Source organism: Pristiophorus japonicus, chromosome 7, assembly GCF_044704955.1.
Source record: "Pristiophorus japonicus isolate sPriJap1 chromosome 7, sPriJap1.hap1, whole genome shotgun sequence".
Taxonomy (NCBI): domain Eukaryota; kingdom Metazoa; phylum Chordata; class Chondrichthyes; family Pristiophoridae; genus Pristiophorus; species Pristiophorus japonicus.
Window position 1 is genome coordinate 243576249 of NC_091983.1, and position 24835 is coordinate 243601083.

At 47.4% G+C, this 24835-nt stretch overlaps 1 protein-coding gene across 1 annotated transcript in view; it reads right to left on the minus strand.

The window, feature by feature from the left end:
• The window catches only part of LOC139266712 (dynein axonemal heavy chain 8-like), a 2132242-nt gene that overhangs the window by 1850474 nt on the left and 256933 nt on the right, over positions 1-24835 (minus strand). The window contains exon 6 of the mRNA XM_070884298.1: positions 20716-20905. Coding sequence (XP_070740399.1) covers positions 20716-20905 — 190 coding nt within the window. The remainder of the gene's footprint in view (positions 1-20715; positions 20906-24835) is intronic.

The following is a 24835-nucleotide window of genomic DNA, read 5'->3' on the forward strand; positions in this document are numbered from 1 at the left end:
TTGATTTATGTTGAAGATGGTTCCTCCCTGCTAAAACTTGTAATGTACCAAAGTTCTGTAAGCAAGTGTATTGTATATTCTGGTTAGAGTTTCACACTCTGTATTGCACAATGTGCATTGTGGTGATTTTTGTAATGTGTTACCGCCTGTCAATGCTGTACGGTGCGATATGCGCGGTGTTTTTTGTAACGTCTCGTGGAATGGAATCCGACCATGTGTTAAGAAGCCGTTTTCACTGATGTCTTGAGTCTGTAGAAGGGAACTGTGACTCGCAGTAAGGGGTACAGATCAGGGGTTTTAAAACATAAAATCAGGGGAACAGCTTCACCTGTGGGAGACTTTGGCCTTTGCTCTCCCGCCGAGTGATGTTTTATGGAAAGAAAAAGCATCAAACGGGGGACTGAAGAGATCGCAAAGTTGCTGTTTAAAGAATGGACTCAGTCGAGAATATTTCATGGACTTTAAGGGTTTTTCTGAGGGTATTTTCCCTGTGGTGGGATCACCCTGTGCAGATAAGTGAAAAAGCTGTTTTGTTAAAACTCCAGAGGCCGCATGGCAGTTAGCTGTGACAAAAGAACTGTCAGTCATCCAGAACGGGTTTGCCCACCAGTCACAGTTAAAGGAAGGGGGCCATGAATATTGACAAAAGAGCTGTCGGCCCCGGAAGGGGGGTCATTGACAAAGCCACTCGAATATGCAAAAGCACTTCTCACCTCCATCTCAGAAGGAAAATAGAACAATGAGCCCACTAGCCTGGCCAGCCAAAGGGGAGCCAGATTTTTCCCAACACAAAGACTCAGAGAGATGCCCAGATTAAGGGCCATCAGCCCAATGCATATTGGTTGGATGGCCCATCACTCACTAAGTACCCATGCTTAGAAACAAAGGGGTTTTAAATATTGGTGGGAAAGATAGGGGTAAAGAGACTCCCATAAAGACAGGGTCTTTTCCACTTTATTTTTAGCTTTAGCTTGGAGCTTGGAGAGAAGCTTGGAGCTTGCAGCTTGTATCTAGAGAGAGTCCTCTCTCCCTCTCGCTCCACCAAGATCGATGTACCAGAGGAAGGGGCCTCAGTACTGCAGAAGAAGCCACCGAGACTGAAGACCGGCAGTGGCAGTGACTTCCCTCAGCTGAGCTGAGCAAGGAAACCAACTGTGGGTGTGGTGGTGAGCATGATCGCAAGTGTCCCAAGCCAATAACCAGATATCCCAGGCAAGCTGGGTAAGGGCTCAGGGTTTTCTCAGAAGTAAAGCTTTTCAGGGCTATTCTGGGGAGGGTAATTCGTTGGAAGGGGTGGGGGAATTACTGCATGTTACTAGGTCTCATTTCTGTACTGTATGTATGTTTGTAACCTGGATTTTATTCTCCACAGAGACAGTGATTTTGTTTAGTAGTGCATGTTTTAGCCAGTGTATGTTAGACCAAATAAATATAAGTACGATTTTTCACCGAAGCATTCCTGCCCGTGACTCATTTCATTTACACTCTGAATAATAATTCCCTGGTCTAGAACTTTCGTAAGGCGGGGGTGATTCGAACCGTCCGTCTTGCAATTGGGCTAGGATCAAAACCGCTTACAGGTAAGTGGGCAAATGCATGGCACATGCAGTATAATATAGATAAATGTGAGATTATCCACTTTGGTGGCAAAAACAGGAAGGCAGAATATTATCTGAATGGTGACAGATGGAGAAAAGGGGAGGTGCAACAAGACCTTGGTGTCATGGTACATCGGTCATTGAAATTTGGTATGCAGGTACAGCAGGCAGTGAAGAAGGCAAATGGCATGTTGGCCTTCATAGCTAGAGGATTTGAGTATAGGAGCAGGGAGGTCTTACTGCAGTTGTACAGGGTCTTGGTGAGGCCTCACCTTGAATAGGTGTATACGTTTGGTCTCCTAATCTGAGGAAGGACATGCTTGCTTTTGAGGGAGTGCAGCGAAGGTTCACCAGACTGATTCCCAGGGTTGACAGGACTGACATATGAAGAAAGACTGTATCGACTAGGCTTAAAGTCACTGGATGAATGAGAGGGGACCTCATAGAAACATATAAAATTCTGACGCGACTGGTCAGGTGAGATGCAGGAAGAATGTTCCTGATGTTGGGGAAGTCCAGAACCAGGGGTCACAGTCTTAAGGATAAGGGTTAAGCCATTTAGGACCAATATGAGGAAAAACTTCTTCACTCAGAGAATTGTGAACCTGTGGAATTCTCTACCACAGAAAGCTGTTGAGGCCAGTTCGTTAGATGTATTCAAAAGGGAGTTAGTTGTGGCCCTTACGGCTAAAGGGATCAAGGGGTATGGAGGGAAAGCAGGAATGGGGTACTGAAGTTGTATGATCAGCCATGATCATATTGAATGGTGGTGCAGGCTCGAAGGGCTGAATGGCCTAATCCTGCACCTATTTTCTATGTTTCTATGCGAAGGCTGGCACAAAGTATTCATTAAGAACCATACCCATGTCTTCCACCTCCACACACAAGCTTCCTTTTTGGTCTCTAATTGGCCCTCATCTTTCTTTAGTTATCCTCTGGCTCTTTATAAAACATCTGAGTATGGTGTCTCAACACTGAGTATGGTCGCACACTAGCTGGACATAGAGTGGAATCCATTTTGGTTGCAAAACATCTTGTTTATATGGGGTGCCCACAAAGTGCATCTTACACCCTGAGGAAGTCTCCAATCCTTGCGAAGCTGCACGCTTGCTCCATCTGCTGTTCTCTGGCCAGAGAGAATGAAATGTATTCAGCTATCTCTGAATACAGAGCTTCAGTTACCTCCCTTATGCAACACTGCATGGCAAACTGTGAGATGTTATAAATATCTCCTGCTTCATGGAGATATTTATAAAAGTTCATGGCCACCGTGACCTTCACAGCAACTGGCAATACAGTCCTTGCTCTGCTCTGAGGTTGCAGTTGTGACTGCAGCGTGGCAAATTTCACAGGTCCTTCGTGAATCGCTGAGGTTGAGATAGGAGTATTGCTCCCTGAACACCGTGGACAGATAAGGCCTCGTGCTGAGAGCTCTTTGCCCCCTCCTCTTCCTCCCTCTGCCAGCAGCTAGTCCTGTTGTGTCGTTTCTGCTCATTCTCCCTATCATGTAGGCCAAGTGGCATGCCTACTACTGCAAGCGAGTTGTCCGTGTAGAATACTTGAAGTCAGGACAAAGTCCTTCAGCACCTGCCATACCACGACCTGTAGACTTTAGGAGCTGGATTTTCAGCTTTTGAGATTTCGGGGCGTAAGTGGTGGCAGCGCAGTCCTGATACCGCCTGGAAAAAGTTTGTGCCCTCGTCTGCAAAGTTCGGCAAAAAATGAGGTTCCATGATCAGGGGCGCAAATTCAGGCATTACACAAGGAAGTTTTTGCACCCCACCTGAAAATCGTGGCATTAACTAACTCAGAATAATGTGCAGGACAAGGTTGTGCAGATGCCCAGATTTATGGTCTTGGCCCTCCAAACCGTGGTCTTGGGTACATGTCGACTATGCAGGCCCGTTCTTGGGTAAAATGTTCCTTGTGGTTGTAGACGTGTATTCCAGGTGGATTGAATGTGAGATAATGTCGGCTAGCATGTCCACTGCCACCACTGAAAGCCTGCAGGCCATGTTTGCCACACACGGCTTACCCCATATCCTGGTGAGTGACAACGGGCCATGTTTTACCAGTGCTGAGTAACGGGATCAAACATGTCACATCTGCCTCGATTAAACCAGTGTCCAATGCTCAGGCTGCGAGAGCAGTGCAAACCATCAAGCAAGGCTTGAAGAGGGTAACTGAAGGCTCACTGCAGACTCGCCTATCCCGAGTCCTGCTTAGCTAACGCACGAGACCCCACTCACTGGGATCCCACCTGCTGAACTGCTCATGAAAAGAGCACTTAAGACAAGGCTCTCGTTAGTTCACCCTGATATACATGAACAGGTAGAGAGCAGGAGCTTACCATGATAGGGCAAATGTGTCACGCGAGATTGAAGTCAATGATCCTGTATTTGTGTTAATTTATGGACAAGGTCCCAAGTGGCTTCCCAGCATTGTTGTGGCCAAAGAGGGGAGCCGGGTATTTCGAGTCAAACTTTCAAATGGACTCATTCACCGGAAACACTTGGACCAAATCAAACTCAGATTCACGGACTATCCTGAGCAACCAACCTTGGACCCTATCTTTTTTGATCCCCCAACATACACACCGGTGGCAACCTACAACACGGTTGACCACGAAGCAGAACCCATCATCCACAGCAGTCCTGAAGGGCCCAACACATCAGGCAGCCCAGCAAGGCCAGCTGCACAGCAGCCCAGCGAGGGCCCAACAAATGATTCAACAACACCAGCTTTCACACTGCACTTCATTATTTGTGAAAGTTTGAGTAATACAGGAAAGGGTGCACTTAATTACTGCTAATCTTTTCTTTGATGATGTACATTAGCATGGTCATGTAGGAACACAGAGGGCTGATGCGAATGTTAAACAATGATTGCTAAAAATGCCTTTATCCATGCCATTTATCAGCACTTTATTTAATTACCTTTAATTTTTTTATTGGCCGAAATTGCCCACTGCTGGAAACGCGGCGCACTTACCCTGTTTCAGCTGTTTTTACCAGTGCGGTGGTTGCGGTGGCCTATCGAGCGAAATTCCATCTCTTTGGCTTTTTTTTCGTAATGACTCAAGAGTCTGGTTACTGTAAACTCACTCAGGTGCAACCTGATCCATCTTTATTCCAACCCAAGAGTGCCTGCGTGACAGACACCCAGCTTATATACAGATGACCAAGCACACATGCCACATGCGTACAGCCCGATGACCTCGGACCACGGCGCCCTCTGGTGTCTGGTGACCCCCAAGCATTAATACAGAACAACATCCCACTTTTAAAATCTTAACAACTGTCTTTTTACAAATTAAGACGGTCTGGGACTTTCCTCTCACGAGTTGATCATTTCAGTTCAACTTTGGCTCTGGGCGAGCGTTCTGAGTCTGTTGAGACTGAGGGCTGAGTAGCCGATCTGATGGGAGTGGTCATGACCACATCAGAGACTGAAGGTTCAGAGTCAGTAATGTCAGCAGAGTCCTCTGATGAATGAACAATGGTTGGTTGGTTTCCTCACACTGTTCCAGTTCATCCGTGTGCAGCGGTCCTCGGTAGATCGAGGAGCAACATCGGGAGGCCTATAAAGGCCAGTGGGGAGTTCGTGAGGCGGTCGGAGAGGTCAGCTGGTGCAGCTGCAGCAGGGAGAGAAGGTAAAAAAGTAGAAAGAAATCGAAAGGTGACATCAAAGCCAAGGGAGTAAGTGATTGGCTGGTGATTGGGAAGTCGTTTTCTTTTCCTTATCAGTAAGTAACCTTTTAGCATTGTTCTTGCCAAATTAAGTTAATCTAAAGGTTAAGTCATGGCAGGAAAGCTCGGACACATGTTATGCTCCTCCTGTAATATGTGGGAAGTCAGGGACGCTTCCAGTGTCCCTGATGACTACATGTGCAGGAAGTGCATCCGCTTGCAGCTCCTGACAGACCGCATTGCGGCACTGGAACTGCGGGTGGATTTACTCTGGAGCATCCACAATGCTGAGAATGAAGTGAATAGCATTTAGTGAGTTGGTCTTACGGCAGGTAAAGGGTACACAGCCAGATAGAGAATGGGTGACCAACAGGAAGAGCAGTGTAAGGAAGGTAGTGCAGGGGTCCCCTGGGGTCATCCTCCTTCAAAACAGATACACCACTTTGAATACTGTTGAGGAGGATGACTCATCAGGGGAGAGCAGCAGCAGCCAAGTTCATGGCACCATGGGTGGCTGTGCTGCACAGGAGCGCAGGAAAAAGAGTGGGAGAGCTATAGCGGTAGTGGATTTAATTGTAAGGGGAAGAGATAGACGTTTCTGCGGCCACAATCGAGACTCCAGGATGGTATATTGCCTCATTGGTGCAAGGGTCAAGGATGTCTCGGAGCGGGTGCAGGACATTTTGAAAAGGGAAGGTGAACAGCCAGTTGCCATGGTGCAATAGGTACCAACGATACAGGTAAAAAACGGGATGAGGTCCTACGAGACGAGTTTAGGAAGCTAGGATCTAAATTAAAAAGTAGGATCTCAAAAGTACCAGTGCCACGTGCTAGTCAGAGTAGGAATCGCAGGATAGCTCAGATGAATACGTGGCTTGAGGAGTGGTGCAGTACGGAGGGATTCAACTTCCTGGGACATTGAAACCGGTTCTGGGAGAGGTGGGACCAGTACAAACCGGACCTGGGCAGGACCGCAACCAATGTCCTGGGGAAGTGTTTGCTAGTGCTGTTGGGGAGGAGTTAAACTAATATGGCAGGAGGGTGGGAAACTATGCAGGGAGACACAGGGAAGTAGAATGGGGCAGAAGCAAAAGATAGAAAGAAGAAAAGTAAAAGTGGAGGGCAGAGAAACCTAAGGCAAAAAGCAAAAAGGGCCACATTACAGCAAAATTCTAAAAGGGGAAAGTGTGTAAGAAAGACAAGCCTGAAGGCTCTGTGCCTCAATGCGAGGAGTATGCGGAATGAGGTAGACGAATTAACTGCGCAGATAGCAGTTAACGGTTATGATATAATTGGCATCACGGATACATGGCTCCAAGGTGACAAGGCTGGGAACTCAACATCCAGGGATATTCAACATTTAGGAAGGATAGACAGAAAGGAAAAGGAGGCGGGGTGGCATTGCTGGTTAAAGAGGAAATTAATGCAATAGTAAGGAAGGACATTAGCTTGGATGATGTGGAATTAGTGTGGGTGGAGCTACAGAATACCAAAGGGCAGAAAACGCTAGTGGGAGTTGTGTACAGTAGTACGACCAAACAGTAGTAGTGAGGTTGGGGACAGCATCAAACAAGAAATAAGGGATGCATGCAATAAAGGTACAGCAGTTATCATGGGCGACTTTAATCTACATATTGATTGGGCTAACCAAACTGGTAGCAATGCGGTGGAGGAGGATTTCATGGCATGTATTAGTGATGGTTTTCAAGACCAATATGTCGAGGAACCAACTAGAGGGCTGGCCATCCTAGACTGGGTGATGTGTAATGAGAAAGGACTAATTAGCAATCTTGTTGTGCGAGGCCCCTTGGGGAAGAGTGACCATAATATGGTAGAATTCTTCATTAAGATGGAGAGTGACATAGTTAATTCAGAAACTAGGGTCCTGAACTTTAGGAAAGGTGGTATGAGGCGTGAATTGGCTAGAATTGACTGGCAAATGATACTTAAAGGGTTGACGGTGGATAGGCAATGGCAAACATTTAAAAATCACATGGATGAACTTCAACAATTGTACATCCCTGTCTGGAGTAAAGAAAAAAAGAGGAAAGGTGGCTCAACCATGGCTAACAAGGGAAATTAAAGATAGTGTAAAATCAAAGGAATTGGCCAGAAAAAGCAGCAAACCTGAGGACTGGGAGAAATTTAGAATTCAGCAGAGGAGCATAAAAGGTTTAATTAAGAGGGGGAAAATAGAGTACAAGAGGAAGCTTGCAGGGAACATAAAAACTGACTGCAAAAACTTCTATAGCTATGTGAAGAAAAAAAGATTAGTGAAGACACATGTCGGTCCCTTGCAGTCGGATTCAGGTGAATTTATAATGGGGAACAAAGAAATGGCAGACCAATTGAACAAATACTTTGGTTCTGTCTTCTCGAAGGAAGACACAAATAACCTTCCGGAAGTACTAGGTGACTGAGGGTCTAGTGAGAAGGAGGAACTGAAGGATATCCTTATTAGGCGGGAAATTGTGTTGGGGAAATTGATGGGATTGAAGGCTGATAAATCCCTGGGGCCGGATAGTCTGCAGCCCAGAGTACTTAAGGAAGTGGCCCCAGAAATAGTGGATGCATTAGTGATCATTTTCCAACAGTCTATCGACTCTGGATCAGTTGCTATGGACTGGAGGGTAGCTAACGTAACACCACCTTTTAAAAAGGGAGGGAGAGAGAAAACGGGCAATTATAGACCGGTTAGCCTGACATCAGTCGTGGGGAAAATGTTGGAATCAATTATTAAGGATGAAATAGTAGCGCATTTGGAAAGCAGTGACAGGATTTGTCCAAGTCAGCATGGATTTGTGAAAGGGAAATCATGCTTGACAAATCTTCTGGAATTATTTGAGGATATAACCAGTAGAGTGGACAAGCGAAAACCAGTGGATGTGGACTTTCAAAAGGCTTTTGACAAGGCCCCACACAAGAGATTGGTGTGCAAAATCAAAGCTCATGGTATTGGGGGTAATATACTGACGTGGATAGAGAACTGGTTGGCAGACAGGAAGCAGAGAGTCGGGATAAACGGGTCATTTTCAGAATGGCAGACAGTGACTAGTGGATTGCCGCAGGGCTCCGCGTTGGGACCCCAGCTCTTTACAATATACATCAATGATTTAGATATCTTCAAGTTTGCAGATGACACTAAACTGGGTGGTGGTGTGAGCTGTGAGGAGGACGCTAAGAGGCTGCAGGGTGACTTGGACAGGTTAGGTAAGTGGGCAAATGCATAACTGTGAGTTTATCCACTTTGGGGGCAAAAACACGAAGGCAGAATATTATCTGAATGGTGGCAGATTTGGAAAAGGGGAGGTGCAACGAGACCTGGGTGTCATGGTACATCAGTCATTGAAAGTTGGCATGCAGATACTGCAGGCGGTGAAGAAGGCAAATGGTGTGTTGGCCTTCATAACTAGGGAATTTAATATAGGAGCAGGGAGGTCTTACTGCAGTTGTACAGGGCCTTGGTGAGGCCTCACCTGGAACATTGCATTCAGTTTTGGTCTCCTAATCTGAGGAAGGACATTCTTGCTGTTGAGTGAGTGCAGCGGAGGTTCACTAGACTGATTCCTGGGATGGCTGGACTGACATATGAAGAGAGACTGGATCAAATGGGCCTTTATACACTGGAGCTTAGAAGGATGAGAGGGGATCTCATCGAAACATCTAAGATTCTGACCGGACTGGACAAGTTAGATGCGGGAAGAATGTTCCCGATGTTGGGGAAGTCCAGAACCAGGGGACACAGTCTTAGGATAAGGGGTAGGCCATTTAGGACTGAGATGAGGAGAAACTTCTTCACTCAGAGAGTTGTTAACCTGTAGAATCCCCTGCCGCAGAGAGTTGTTATTGCCAGTTCATTGGATATATTCAAGAGGGAGTTAGATATGGCCTTTACGGCTAAGGGGATCAAGGGGTATGGAGAGAAAGCAGGAAAGGAGTACTGACGGAATGATCAGCCATGAACATATTGAATGGTGGTGCAGGCTCGAAGGGCCGAATGGCCTACTCCTGCACCTATTTTCTATGTTTCTATGTTAACCTGGACAAGGTGTTTCCTGCATTTTTGCCCATTCTTGAGCACGACAATAAACACTCTGTTACCCTCCTTGGCTGTAACAGTGCCGGCGAACCACTTTGGACCTTGACCATAGTTGAGTACATAAACGGGATCGGTGACCGAGATGTCACGTGACACAGAAACATGATCATGACACCATTGCTGACTTTGATGTCTGTTTTCAACACGATCATTCAAATCAGGATGAACAAGAGACAGCCTAGTCTTGAGATTTCTCTTCATCAGTACTTCAGCAGGAGGAACCCCAGTAAGCGTATGAGGTCTTGACCTGTAACTGAGCAATATATATGACAACCGTCTCTGCAGTGAGCCCTGAGTTACACATTTCATACTTTGCTTGAACGCTTGAACGGCACGCTCTGCTTGACCATTAGAAGCAGGCTTAAATGGAGCTGATCTCACATGTCTGATGCCATTGAGTTTCATGAACTCCTGGAACTCAAGACTTGTGAAGCAAGATCCGTTGTCGCTCACAACAATGTCAGGCAAACCACGAGTAGCAAACATGATACAAAGGCTCTCAATGGTAGCTGTAGACGTGCTGGATGACATAAATAACATACTCCATCCACTTAGAATATGAATCAACGACAACAAAAAACATCTTTCCGAGGAACGGTCCCGCAAAATCAATGTGGATCCGCAACCATGGTTTTGATGGCCACGACCAAAGTCTCAGCGGAGATTCTGTTAGTATTTTATTTAACTGCATGTAAGTATTGCACTGATGCACGCATGATTCCAGATCAGAGTCAATTCCAGGCCACCATACATGAAACCTAGTAATGGACTTCACCATGACAATACGAGGATGAGTGCTATGAAGTTCACGTACAAATTTTTCTCTACCTTTCTTAGGCATGATTACATGATTACCCCACAGTAAACAGTCTGACTGAATGGACAGCTCAACCTTGCGACGGTTGCAAGGTTTGGTCTCCTCACGCATCACCACTGAGTACACACCGTTTCACAACCGATAAAATAGGGTCATGGCTGATCCAGATCCTAACTTGTTGAGCAGTGACAGGGGTTCCTTCACTCTCAAAAGCATCAGTATGATCATGGCTTATCATGCAACTTTAGTACCCCATTCCTGCTTTCTCTCCATACCCATTGATCCCTTTAGCCGTAAGGCCCACATCTAACTCCCTTTTGAATATATCTAACGAACTGGTCTCAGCAACTTTCTGTGGTAGAGAATTCCACAGGTTCACAATTCTCTGAGTGAAGAAGTTTCTCCTCATCTCGGTCCGAAATGGCTTACCCCTTATCCTTAAGACTGTGACCTCTGGTTCTGGACTTCCCCAACATCGGGAACATTCTTTTTGCATCGAACTTGTCCAATCCCGTCAGAATTTTATATGCTTCGATGAGATCCCCTCTCATTCTTCTAAATTCCAGTGAACATAAGCTTAGTCGATCCAATTTTTCTTCATCTGGCAGTCCTGCCATCCTGGGAATCAGTCTGGTGAACCTTCGCTGCTCTCCCTCAATAGCAAGAATGTCCTTCCTCAGATTAGAAGGCCAAAACTGTACATAATATTCAAGGTGTGGCCTAACCAAGGCCCTGTACAACTGCAGTAAGACCTCTGCTCCTATACTCAAATCTACTCGCTCTAAAGGCCAACATGCCATTTGCCTTCTTCACCGCCTGCTGTACCTGCATGCCAACTTTCAATGACTGACGTACCATGATACCCAGGTCTCGTTGCACCTCCCCTTTTACTAATCTGTCACCATTCAGATAATATTCTGCCTTCCTGCTTTTAGCACCAAAGTGAATAACCTCACATTTATCTACATTATACTGCATCTGCCATGCATTTGCCCACTCAGCTAATCTGTTCAAGTCACCCTGCAGCCTCTTAGCATCCTCCTCACAGCTCACACTGCCACCCAGCTTAGTGTCATCTGCAAACTTGGAGATATTACTCGCAATTCCTTCGTCTAAATCAGCTTGGGTCCCAACACTGAATCTTGCAGTACCCCACTAGTCACTGTCTGCCATTCTGAAAAGGACCCGTTTATTCCTACTCATTGCTTCCTGTCTGCCAACCAGTTCTCTATCCAAGTCAATACATTACCCCCAATACCATGTGCTTTAATTTTGCACACTAATCTCTTGTGTGGGACCTTGTCAATTTCCTTTTGAAAGTCCAAATACACCACATCCACTGGTTCTCCCTTGTCCACTCTACTAGTTACACCCTCAAAAAATTCTAGAAGATTTTCAAAGCATGATTTCCCTTTCATAAATCCATGCTGACTTGGACTGATCCTGTCACTGCTTTCCAAATGTGCTGCTGTTACCTCTTTAGTAATTGATTCCAACATTTTCCCAACTACCGATGTCAGGCAAACTGGTCTATAATTCCGTTTTCTCTCTCCCTCCCTTTTTAAAAAGTGGGGTTACATTAGCTACCCTCCAATCCATAGGAACTGATCCAGAGTCTATAGAATGTTGGAAAATGACCACCAATGCATCCACTATTTCTAGGGCCACTTCCTTAAGTACTCTGGGATGCAGACTCTCAGGCCGTGGGGATTTATCAGCCTTCAATCCCATCAATTTCCCTAACACAATTTCGTGACAAATAAGGATTGCCTTCAGTTCCTCCTTCTCGCTAGACCCTCGGTCCCCTAGTATTTCCGGAAGGTTATTTGTGTCTTCCTTAGTGAAGACAGAACCAAAGTATTTGTTCAATTGGTCTGCAATTTCTTTGTTCCCCATTATAAATTTACCTGATTCTGACTGCAAGGGACCTACGTTTGTCTTCACTAATTTATTTATCTTCACATATCTACAGAAGCTTTTGCAGTCAGTTTTTATGTTACCAGCAAACTTACTCTCATACTCTATTTTCCCTGTCCTAATTAAACCCTTTGTCCTCCTCTGCTGAAATCTAAAGTTCTCCCAATCCTCAGGTTTGCTGCTTTTTCTGGCCAATTTATATGGCTCTTCCTTGGATTTAACACTATCCCTAATTTCCCTTGTTAGCTACGGTTTAGCAACCTTCCGTTTTATTTTTACACCAGACAGGGATGTATAATTGTTGAAGTTCATCCATGTGATCTTTAAATGTTTGTCATTGCCTATCCACCGTCAACCCTTTAAGTATCAATTGCCAGTCTATTCTAGCCAATTCACGTCTCATACCATCGAAGTTACCTTTTTTTAAGTTCAGAACCCTAGTCTCTGAATTAATTGTGTCACTCTCCATCTTAATGAAGAATCCTACCATATTATAGTCACTCTTCCCCAAGGGGCCTCACAGAACAAGATTGCTAATTAATCCTCTCTTGTTACACAACACCCAGTCTTGGATGGCCAGCTCTCTAGTTGGTCTAGAAAACCATCCGTTATACACTCCAGGAAATCCCCCTCTACTATATAGCTACCAGTTTGGTTCGCCCAATCTATATGTAGATTTAAGTCACCCATGATAACTGCTGTACCTTTATTGCACGCATCCCTAATGTCTTGGTTGATGCCATCCCCAACCTCACTACTACTGTTTGGTGGCCTGTACACAACCCCCACTAGCGTTTTCTGCCCTTTGGTGTTGCGCAACTCTACCCATACAGATTCCACATCATCCAAGCCAATGTGCTTCCTTACTATTGCGCTAATCTCCTCTTTAACCAGCAACGCTACCCCACCTCCTTTTCCTTTCTGTCTATCCTTCCTGAATATTGAATATCCCTGGATGTTGAGTTCCCAGCCTTGGTCACCCTGGAGCCATGTCTACATAATCCCAATTACATCATATCCGTTAACAGCTATCTGCGCAGTTAATTCATCCATCTTATTACGAATGCTCCTCGCATTGAGAGAGCCTTCAGGCTTGTTTTTTTTAACACTCTTTGCCCTTTTAGAATTATGTTGTAATGCGGCTTTTTATTTTTGCCTTTGATTTCTCTGCCCTCCACTTTTCCTTACCTCCTTTCTACCTTTTGCTTCTGCCCCCAATTTACTTCCCTCTGTCTCCCTGCATAGATTCCCATCCCCCTGCCATATTAGTTTAAACCCTCCCCAACAGCACTAGCAAACATTCTCCCTAGGACATTGGTTTTGGTCCTGCCCAGGTGCAGACCATCCGGTTTGTATTGGTCCCACCTCCCCCAGAACCGGTTCCAATGTCCCAGTAATTTGAATCCCTCCCTTCTGCACCATTCCTCAAGCCATATATTCATCTTAACTATCCTGTTATTTCTACTCTGACTAGCACATGGCACTGGGAGCAATCCTAAGATTACTACCTTTGAAGTCCTACTTTTTAAATTTAACTCCTAGCCCCCTAAATTCGCCTCGTAGGACCTCATCCCGTTTTTTACCTGTATTGTTGGTCCGTATATGCACCACGACAACTGGTTGTTCACCCTCCCCCTCCAGAATGCCCTGCAGCCGCTCTGAGACATCCTTGACCCTTGCACCAGGGAGGCAATATACCATCCTGGAGTCTCGATTGCGGCCGCAGAGACCCCTATCTATTCCCCTTACAATAGAATTCCCTACCACTGTAGCTCTCCCACTTTTTTTCCTGCCCTCCTGTGCAGCAGAGCCACCCATGGTGCCATGAACTTGGCTGCTGCTGCCTTCTCCTGATGAGTCATCTCCCCCAACAGTACCCAAAATGTTATATCTGTTTTGGAGGGAGATGACCGCAGGGGACACCTGCACTAGCTTCTTTCCACTGCTCTGCTTGATGGTCGCCCATTCTCTATCTGCCTGTGTAACCTTTACCTGCGGTGTGACAAACTCCCTAAACATGCTATTCACAACATCCTCAGCATCGCGGATGCTCCAGAGTGAATCCATGCACAGCTCCAGTGCCGCAATGCGGTCTGTCAGGAGCTGCAGCTGGACACACTTCCTGCATATATAGTAGCCAGGGACACTGGAAGCGTCCCTGATTTCCCATATAGCACAGGAGGAGCATGACATGGGTCTGGGCTCTCCTGCAATGACTTAACCCTTAAATTAACTTAATTTGTCAACTAACAGTTGATCTGCAGGTTGAGGCATCTCCATCTCAGTTGTGGGTAAGGGCAGACGATTCAGTGCATTGGCCCAATTTTCAGTACCAGGTCTATGACAGATGACGTAATCATAGGCAGACAATATCAGTGCCCACCTTTGAATGCAGGACGATGCATTGGTATTAATATCTTTGTTTTCCGCAAACAATGAAATGAGTGGCTTACGATCCGTTTCTCGTTCAAAACGAAGACCAAACAGGTACTGGTGCATTTCTTTTTACCGCATACACACAGGCCAAAGCTTCTTTCTCTCCCATACTGTAAGCTCTTTCCGCTTTAGACAGACTTCTCAAAGCATATGCAACAGGTTGTAGCTTGCCAGATTCATTTGCTTGTTGGAGTACGCAGCCAACCCCACATGATGAAGCATCACAAGACACTTACACGGATCATAATGAACAAGCAACTTGTTTGAACATAACAGATTCTTGGTTTTCTCAAGGGCTCTATCTTGAGATGCACCCCAGACCCAGTTGTCGCCTTTTCTTAATAACACATGCAGTGGCTCTAGTAAAGTGCTCAATCTGGGTAAGAAATTACCAAAGTAGTTGAGTAGCCCAAGGAACGAACGCTGCTCCGTCACATTCTGAGGCCTGGGTGCATTTTTGATGGCCTCGGTTTTCGAATCAGTGGGCCTGATGCCATCAATAGCAATCTTCTTCCCGACGAATTCGACTTCAGGTGCCATGAATACCCACTTAGAGTGTTTCAGCCTGAGTCCCACTTGGTCCAGATGTGGTAGAACTTCTTCAAAACTGTTCAGATGCTCAGCAGTGTCATTACCTGTGACCAGAATGTCATCTTGAAACATGACAGTTCTAGGAATAGACTTCAGTAAACTCTCCATATTCCTCTGAAATATGGCTGCAGCCAAACGAATCTCAAAGGACACCTGTTGTAGACGAACAGTCCTTTATGGGTGTTGATGCAGGTGAGTTTCTTCGATGTATCGACAAGCTCCTGGGTCATATAGGCCAACGTCAGATCCAGTTTCGTGAACGACTTTCCACCAGCTAACATAGCGAGCAGGTCATCAGCCCTCGGTAACGGATACTGATCCTGTTTCGAAAATCGGTTAATCGTAACCTTGTAGTCTCCATAAATCCTGACAGTGCCATCACTCTTCAACACTGGAACTTGGGACTAGCACACTCGTTAAACTCAACCGATGATATGATCCCTTCACACCGGAGTCTGAAGCTTCTCCCTCATCAGGTACAGAACAGACTCAACTTTGTGATAGACAGGCCTTGCATTGGAGTCCAGGTGAATCTGCACCTTGGCTCCCGTAAAATTACGAATGCCCAGTTCAAACAAAGAAAGAAACTTTTTCAATACTTGAGCACACAAAGTATCATCCACCGAGGACAACATCTTGACATCATTCCAGTTCAGCTTGATTTTCTCGAGCCAATTCCTGCCGAATGGCATTGGACCATTACCTGGGATGATCCATAATGGTAGCTCGTGAACTACACCGTCATATGACACCTCGATTGCTGCAATACTGAGCACCGGTATGAGTTCCTTAGTGTAAGTATGCAACCTGGCATTGACTGGACTCAGCTTCGGTTTCGCAGCCTTAGTGTCCCACAGCTTGTCGAATGTCCTTTGGCTCATTATCGACTGGCTCGCACCCGTGTCCAGCTCCACTGATACAGGCACGACATTCAGCTTCACATTAACGACTATCGGCTGGCTCTTGCTCAGGAACGAATACAGTCCATTCACTTCCTCCTTGGGTTGCGTATCCGGGCTATCACTCAACTGATCCTCATCAACCACGTGGTGAGCTGCACCACGCTTGCTCTGTTGTGGATACATCCTGTGAAGATGCCCCACTTTCGAACATCCATTGCATGAGTATTGTCTAAACCGACACTGAGAGGCCGATGATTTCCCTCACAATGCCAACAGGGTGAAATCTGGTTCGAACCAGTTGGCAGGCTCTGAGCAGCAGCACGTTTTGTGTAAGCAGCTCGGCACGAAAACTACGCCATCTTGTTCACAGTACTTGCCGTGGAACTCAGACTCGTCGATGGTATCTGCTTCAAATTATCATCCGTCGTCATGCATGCTTGGGCAGTCGCAATGGCCTTTTTCAAACCCAGCGTTTCTGCAGCCAACAGCTTCCTGAGGATCACATCATGGTTGATACCTATCACGAAGACATCATGCAGCATGTCTTCCAGCATGTTCCCAAACTTACACGGCTCAGCAAGACGTCGCACGTCGGCCACAAATCCCGACATGACCTGGCCCTCAGCACAAACATGCGTGTAGAAACGAAAGCATGATATGATGGTCCCCTCTTTTGGCTTCAGATGGTTACCCACCAAGGTACCCAATTCCTAGTACCCTTTTTCTATTGGACGTACAGGCGAGAGAAGATTCTTCATGAGGCCGTAAATTTTCGGACCACAAACGGTGAAGAGAACTGCCCTGCACTTAACTGCGTAGGCCTCTGCCTCCATGCCGTTGCCCACAATATACTAAGCCAGGCGGTCGATAAAATCCGCCCAATTCTCGCCCTCCATGAATCTCTCCAGGATCCTAACCGTGCCCATTGTGCATGCGAAGGTTTTTAAATTACCTCGTCGGCAATTGTAATGACTCAAGAGTCTGGTTACTGTAAACTCATTCAGGTGCAACCTGATCCATCTTTATTCCAGCCCAAGAATACCTGCGTGACAAAGATACCCAGCTTATACACAGGTGACCAAGCATACATGCCACATGCGTACAGCATGAGGACCTCCGACCTCGGCGCCCTCTGGTGTCTGATGACCCCTCAGCATTAGTACATAAAATTTTTCCCAGCAGCCCAGAAGTCGATCATAATGAGGATGGAAATGCTGATAACGTCATCACGCTGGCACGTCACCAAATCTCTCCAATTCACTTAATGGGGAGAGCCTCTGCGACTCTTTAAGTTAGGTCCACTGGGCCATCGGGGATGGTTTCGTCCAGGCCAGGGACCTGGCACACAAGAGGGCGTGCCAGGCTGCCTGTTGGCGGCTCAGCCGAATCTGGGGGGCATAACTGTTGGCCCGACATGGCAGTCGGCCGACAAAAAAATAAGATGGCAGCTGTGGCAGTAGATCCTCCCCTTTAATGGCAGCCGCACCGCCATTTTAGAAGCACTCCAAGCTCAGTGCACCGACAGAATAAGCTGCCGGTGGGACCGAGCGGTAGCAGCAAGGTTTTATCGGCAGAATTTCGTGTTCAGGGGGGCCACATTAGCGGTGCGCGCTCTGCTGACGCACTTAGGACGGATCGGCAGCAGCAGAGCGGTAATGAGGTGAGCGGGTGACTGCTGCGATACTGCAGGAGTGGAACCTTCAAAATGGTGGCCATTCAATAAAAATCGGCGTCCATTCCACTCCGCAGCGTGGCCACCGATTTCCGGCAGTAACAGGCCTTCAGGGAAGGGACAATTTCATCCCTTTTTTATGTAAACAATGAATTCAGGTTATTTATTGCTGGTAATGCTTTGGAGGAAATACTGAGCAGATGTGGAGAAGTGAAGTATCATCAGCAAAAATAGTTATTTTAAAAATCAACAGAAAGATAAATAAAAAAAATATTAAAAGGTAACTCTATGGGCCCAAGTTTCGGGCCGCGCCTAAAATGGCGCAGCCCAGACCTGGACGCCCGTTTTTCGCGCCACAAAGTGCGCCTAAAAAAAACTCACCTATTCTCCGGCTCCCTGCAGGCCCTCTGGAGCTGGGCATGGCGCAGCACAGGCTGTGGGGGGCGGAGCCAGGTCCCTGCGCCGAAAACAGTGCCGGGACCTCTGCACATGCGCGCTACAGTGGGCGCGCATGTGCAGTAGCTCCAGGCGCCCAAAACTGTGTGGGAGAGGCCCGAAGCCCTCACTGGGGCTGAGTGCTTAAGGCTCACCTCCCACCTGACCGGACCCGACCGGACTTGACTCCCGCTCCTCGGACCGGACTGGACCCGACCCGACCCCCACTCTCCGCACCACCCACCCGCCACCCCCCGCCCCGGCGACCCGACCTCCGCTCCCCACCGACCTCCGCGGCTCCCTCCCGGCACCCTGGCGACCCGACCTCCGCTCCCCCCGCTCGACCCGACCTCCGCTCCCCCCGACCTCCGCGACTCTTCCCCCCCCCCCCCCGAGACTCTCCTCCCCCCCCACCCGAGACTCTCCTCCTCCCCCCCGCCCGAGACTCTCCCCCCCTCGACCCCCGCTCCCCCCCGACTTCCGGCCCAACCTCCGCGACTCTCTCCCATCCTCCCCCGACCTCCGCGACTCTCCCCCACTGCAACTCTCCCCAACCCCCCCCCCGACCTCCGCAACTCTCTCCCCCCCCAGAATCACCACGACTCCCCCACTCCCCCCCGGACACGAGACCCGACGCCACCTACCTGTAAATCCAGTCAGAAGTCTTGGGCCCGGCCGTTCAGCCTCCTCCCCTCCCCTCTCCTCCCTCCCCTCCTCCCTCCCCTTCCTCCCCCCCCTCTCCCCCTCCCCCCCTCTCTCCCTCCCCCTCTCCTTCCCCCCCTCCCCTCTCTCTCCCCCCCTCCCTCCCCTCTCTCTCTCTCCCCCTTCCCCTCTCTCTTCCCCCTTCCCCTCTCTCTTCCCCCCTCTATCTCCCCCCTCCCCTCTCTCTCCCCCCCTCTCTCCCACCTCTCTCTCTCTCTCCCCCTCTCTCTCTCCCCCCCTCTCTCTCTCTCTCTCACCCCCCCCTCCCCCTCCTCTTCCTCCCCCTCTCGCTCTCTCTCTCCCCCTCTCTCTCTCTCTCTCTCTTTCTCTCTCTCCCCCTCCCCCTCCTCCTCCTCCCCTTCTCCTCTCCCCCACTTCCCCCCACCCCCCTCTACCTCCCCCCCCACCCCTCTACCGCCCACCCCACCCTCTACCTCCCTCCTCCTTCCTCCCCCACCCCCCTTCTCTCCCCTCCTCCTTCCTCCCCCACCCCTCCTTCTCCCCCCCCGCCTCCTTCCTCCCCCACCCCCCTTCTCCCCCTCCCCTCGCTGTCAGAAGCACAGATACTGACAGACAGAGAGTGAGAGACACACACACAGACAGACAGAGAGATAGAGACACCGACAGAGACACACTGGGAGGGCTGTCCCAGCACGCTGTTGGAGGACTCCCGGTGCTGCAGTCGGTAAGTAGAAAATGTTTTATTTATTGATTTTAAAATTTGTAAAACATTTTTATTAATTTTTTTTGATTGATTTATTGGTTGATTTATTGAAGTATTTATCAATTATTATTGATGATGGCTCTTTATTTGTAAAACTGAAGTGTTTAATGTTTATAAACTTCCCTTTAAACACCCCCCCCCATTCCCTACGCCTGATTTGTAACCTACGCCTGATTTTCTAAGTGTGGACAAGTTTTTCTGAGCGTACAAAAATCTACACTTACTCCATTCTAAGTTAGTTTGGAGTATGTTTTCACTGCCTAAACTTTCAAAACGTGCGTAAGTGGCTGGACATGCCCCCTTTTAAAAAAAAAAATCTGTTCCAAACTGAAACTGTTCTAACTGACTAGAACTGGAGCAAACTAAATGCCGAGAATTGCAATTTCTAAGATACTCCATTCTAAACCAGTTGCTCCAAAAAAACAGGAGCAACTCAAGCCAAAACTTGGCCCCTATGTAACTCGCTCAGTACTACACCAACATGTCAGTCTATATTATGTGCTCAAGTCTCTGGAGCGTGGCTTGAACCAAGAACCTTTGACTCAGATGTGGCAGTACTACCACTTAACCAAGGCTGAGAGCTTGAATTACTTGTTCAAAGCACTTATCCATTTTACGGAAGAAAATAATTGACAAAGAACATTTTTGATTAATATTTTCATAAAAACTGATTTTACCAGCAAAGATAATCTTCAGTCAGAGCTCCTTCAGTGCGAGGCTGAACTGGTGAATAGGACTGTCCTCATTCATTCCAGTGTAGCTCTATGACAGCAGGCCCACAATTTTGGACAACGCTAATACCTAACTTGAGGCTAGTAAATTCTGTAAAACCAATATTTATTTCTTTGGATCTATTCCAAGATACATAGAAATTCCCATTGGTGATGTCACTGGAACCACAATTAAAATTCTCCAAAATCAATCATTCTGCTACAAAGTGAAATAATTTAAAATCCTAACACTCATTTGGCTTTTCTTCACTTTTATGCTTTTATCATGTTGATTTATCAACCACAAGATAATATCTATGTTGCTGCTGACTTCTGATTACTATGACCAATAATCTAATATTTAAATACTACTAGCCATATCCTGAAATTTACAAACCGATTTAAATGTTAAAAGCATCTTACCGTTTAAGAAAGTGACGTATTTGCGAATAATATCTTTGAAAGCTTTCTTTGTTCTCTCCCCATGTACGGATTGATTAAGTGCTCCCCAGTTTCCAGATGCAGAAATAGCTGGTAAGAAAATATTTTCCAGCAGAGTCGCAGTACCGGTGAGTATTCCAGCAGTACAATCCAAGACGCAAAAGGATGCCTCCTGCAAGTAGGCAAACTGGTTAGTCAAACACAGGTACTTCTAAAATTGCTAGAACTGTGCAGTATATGACCAGGGGTCACACTCCTCAGTTTCCAATTGAGGTCACCACACAGAGAAAATTAAAGATTATCTACCCGGTAGAGTCATTGGTTGGAATCTTTACCGTAGTTGTATGCGACAACGTGAGCGCCCATTTCTGGATGCAGGCCGATGCATTCGTATTTATTCTCTTACTTTCAGAAAAGAGGGATATAAGTGGCTTATGGTCGGTTTCCAATTCAAAGTTGAGCCCAAACAGATTTTGATGCATTTTCTTTACCCCATAAACACTCACTAACGCTTCTTTTTCGATCATGCTGTAGGTTCTCTCAGCTTTAGACAGACTTCTGAATGCATAAGCAAATGGTTGCAATTTCCCAAATTCATTAGCTTGTTGCAATACACACCCGGCACCGTATGGTGACGCATCACAGGCTAGTACTAAATGCTTACATGGATCTTACAACACAAGCAATTTGTTTGAACATACCAGTTTCCTAGCTTTCTCAAAGGCATTTTCTTGGCTTTTACCCCATACCCATTCATCTCCTTTACACAGTAAAGAGTGCAGTGGTTCTAACAATGTGCTAAGACCTGGTAAGAAGTTACCAAAATAGTTCAGGAGTCCTAGAAACGAACACAGCTCCGTCACATTCTGTGGTCTCGGTGCATTCTTGATTGCCTCTGTCTTTGAATCGGTGGGCCTGATGCCGTCCGCTGCGATTCTTCTCCCCAGGAACTCCACTTCAGGTGCCAGTAAAACGCACTTCAAGCGTTTTAGCCTGAGCCCCAGACGATTAAGCTGACTCAGAACCTCCTCCAGTGTCCCGACCTGTAACCAGGATGTCATCCTGGAAGACTATGGTGCACGGGACTGACTTCAGCAAGCTTTCCATGTTCCTCTGGAATATCGCCGCGGCCGACCGAATCCCAAATGGGCATCTATTGTAAATGAAGAGACCTTTGTGCGTGTTGATGCAGGTGAGGCCCTTCGATGATTCCTCCAGCTCCTGCGTCATGTAGGCCGAGGTCAAGTCCAGCTTCGTGAACGTTTTTCCTCCCGCCAGTGTCGCAAATAGATCATTTGCCTTTGGTAGTGGGTATTGATCCTGCAGAGAGAAACGATTGATAGTTACTTTGTAATCACCACAGATTCTGACGGTGCCGTCTTCCTTGAGGACTGGAACAATCGGACTGGCCTACTCGTTGAATTCGATGAGCGAAATGATGCCCTCTCGTTGCAGCCTGTCCAGCTCGATCTCCACTCTCTCTCTCATCATGTACGGTGCCGCTCTCGCCTTGTGATGGATGGATCGCGCCCCCCGAATCAAATGGATCTGCACTTTTGCCCCTTGTAACTTCCCGATGCATGGTTCGATCATCGAGGAGAACTTGTTTAGGATTTGGGCACATGAAGTGTCGTCGACGGACGAGAGCGCTCAGACGTCGTCCCAGTTCCAGCATATCTTTCCCAGCCAGCTTCTGCTGAACAGCGTGGGGCCATCGCCCAGTACCACCCAGAGTGATGATTTGTGCACTGCTCCATCGTAGGAGACCTTTACGGTAGCACTGCCGATTATGGGAATCAGTTCCTTTGTGTACGTTCTCAGTTTAGTATGAATGAGAGTCAGAACTGGCCTTGAGGCCTTGCTGCACCACAATTTATTGAAAGTTTTTTGTCTCATTATGGACTGGCTTGCACCCGTGTCCAGCTCCATTGACACTGGGAGTCCATTTAGTTCAACCTTCAGCATTATCGGGGGACACTTTGTGGTAAATGTGTGCAACCCATACACCTCTGCCTCTTCAGTCTGAGGCTCTGGTTCGTCATGATCTACCGTGGATCTGTCCTCCTCTGCCACATGGTGGTTTGCAGGATTAGCAGGGTTTGCAGCTCGCCTGCACATACGTTGGAGGTGTCCCATTGTTCCACAGCCCTTGCAAATGTATCCTTTGATGCAGCATGAATGGAAACGATGATCATCCCCGCAGTGCCAACAAAGTGTTAATAGCCTTGCATTCACTACCCTTGATGGTGGACTCTGAGTCATCTGCGGACATGCAGTTGCAGGCAACTAAGTCCTGCCATGTACATTACGATTCGAAAACAACATTACTTTGTTCACAGTACTTGCAGTAGCACTCGTGTGCTGAGAGATTTGTTTGGTATTGTCACTGGTGGCGATGAACGCCTGGGCTATCGTTATAGCTTTGCTCAAGGTTGGGGTCTCTACAATCAAAAGTTTGCGAAGTATTACTTCATCGCCAATGCCAAGTACAAAGCAGTCCCTGAGCATGTGCTCCAAGTGTCCTTCAAATACGGAATGTCCTGCAAGGCGCCTTAACTCAGCGACGTAGTGCGACACATTTGCCAATCATCTCCCTCCGAAAATTTCTCCAGGATGCCCATGGTTCTCTGCATTGTTGCGGTGGGGTTTGTCATCTGTATCTCGTCACCAGTTGTTTTGTCCTGAATAAAGAATCAGCCCAGAAACTGCAAGCTCAAATAAGGTGTCACCTGGCTTTCAGACCTCTTATACATGTTGAACCGATACTTGCCATCAGAATGCTTTCCTTCGGGTTTAGATGCTGCCGGACCAGTGTGCACAAATCATCGTACAACTTCTCTGTAGGTTTCGCTGGAGCGAGCAGATTTTTCATGAGGCCATATGTTGGTGCCCCGCAAACGGTGAGGAGGATCGCCCTTCGTTTGCCAGCGTTCGGTTCTCCTTCCAGCTCGTTGGCCACGAAGTATTGGTTGAGTCATTCCACAAAGGTTTGCCAATCATCTCCCTCCAAAAATTTCTCCAGGATGCCCATGGTTCTCTGCATTGTTGCAGTGGGGTTTATCATCTATATCTCATCGCCAGTTGTTTTGTCCTGAATAAAGAATCAGCCCAGATACTGAAAGCTCAAATAAGGTTATTACAGGTCTCAGAGTGCCTCTCTAGCCTGTGAGGCCTCCTTATGTACAGGTGCTCCCAAGGGATTGTGGGATCCCTTGGGACTCCAGGGGATGAGCCCTCTGGTGCTTAAACATGGTATTACAGGTTTACCGATATAATAGCCATGACCGCAATCTTAGTTTAATTGTTGGCCGACTCTGAAATCGGCCTGACAATGGCGGCCACGGGTTTGGTCGGACGACCAGAAGGCAGCCCGGCACCCTGTCTTGGGTGCCGGACTGCTGGCCTGGCCAAAGCCCTCCCTGGTGGCCCAGTAGGCGCCACTAAAGTCGCTGCAGAGTTCAGAGCGGCCCTCCCCTTTAAGTGAAGGGGAGAGGCGTTGTGACATGTCAGCGCGATGCAACACATCTGCGTCACATTGATGTCATAAGCATTGCACTGAAATGCCCAGCACGGCGCTCATGACACTGCCCAACTTCCTCCTCGCTCCTAAAGCACTTCCGCCCCAAACACCGCTGCAACGAATAAAACTAACAAACGAGGGTGTTATATATGTATACTTGTATTTACTCTGTACAGCCACCAGAGGGCTCATCCCCTGGAGTCCCAAGGGATCCCATATTCCTTGGGAATACAGGTATTTAAGGAAGATGGACAGGTGTTCCACTTTGGTTGTAAAAACAGAGAGACAGACTATTATCTGAATGGTGACAGATTAGGAAAAGGGGAGGTGCAACGAGACCTGGGTGTCATGGTACATCAGTCATTGAAGGTTGGCATGCAGGTACAGCAGGCGGTTAAGAAAGCAAATGGCATGTTGGCCTTCATAGCGAGGGGATTTGAGTACAGGGGTAGGGAGGTGTTGCTACAGTTGAACAGGACCTTGGTGAGGCCACACCTTGAGTATTGTGTACAGTTTTGGTCTCCTAACTTGAGGAAGGACATTCTTGCTATTGCGGGAGTGCAGCGAAGATTCACCAGACTG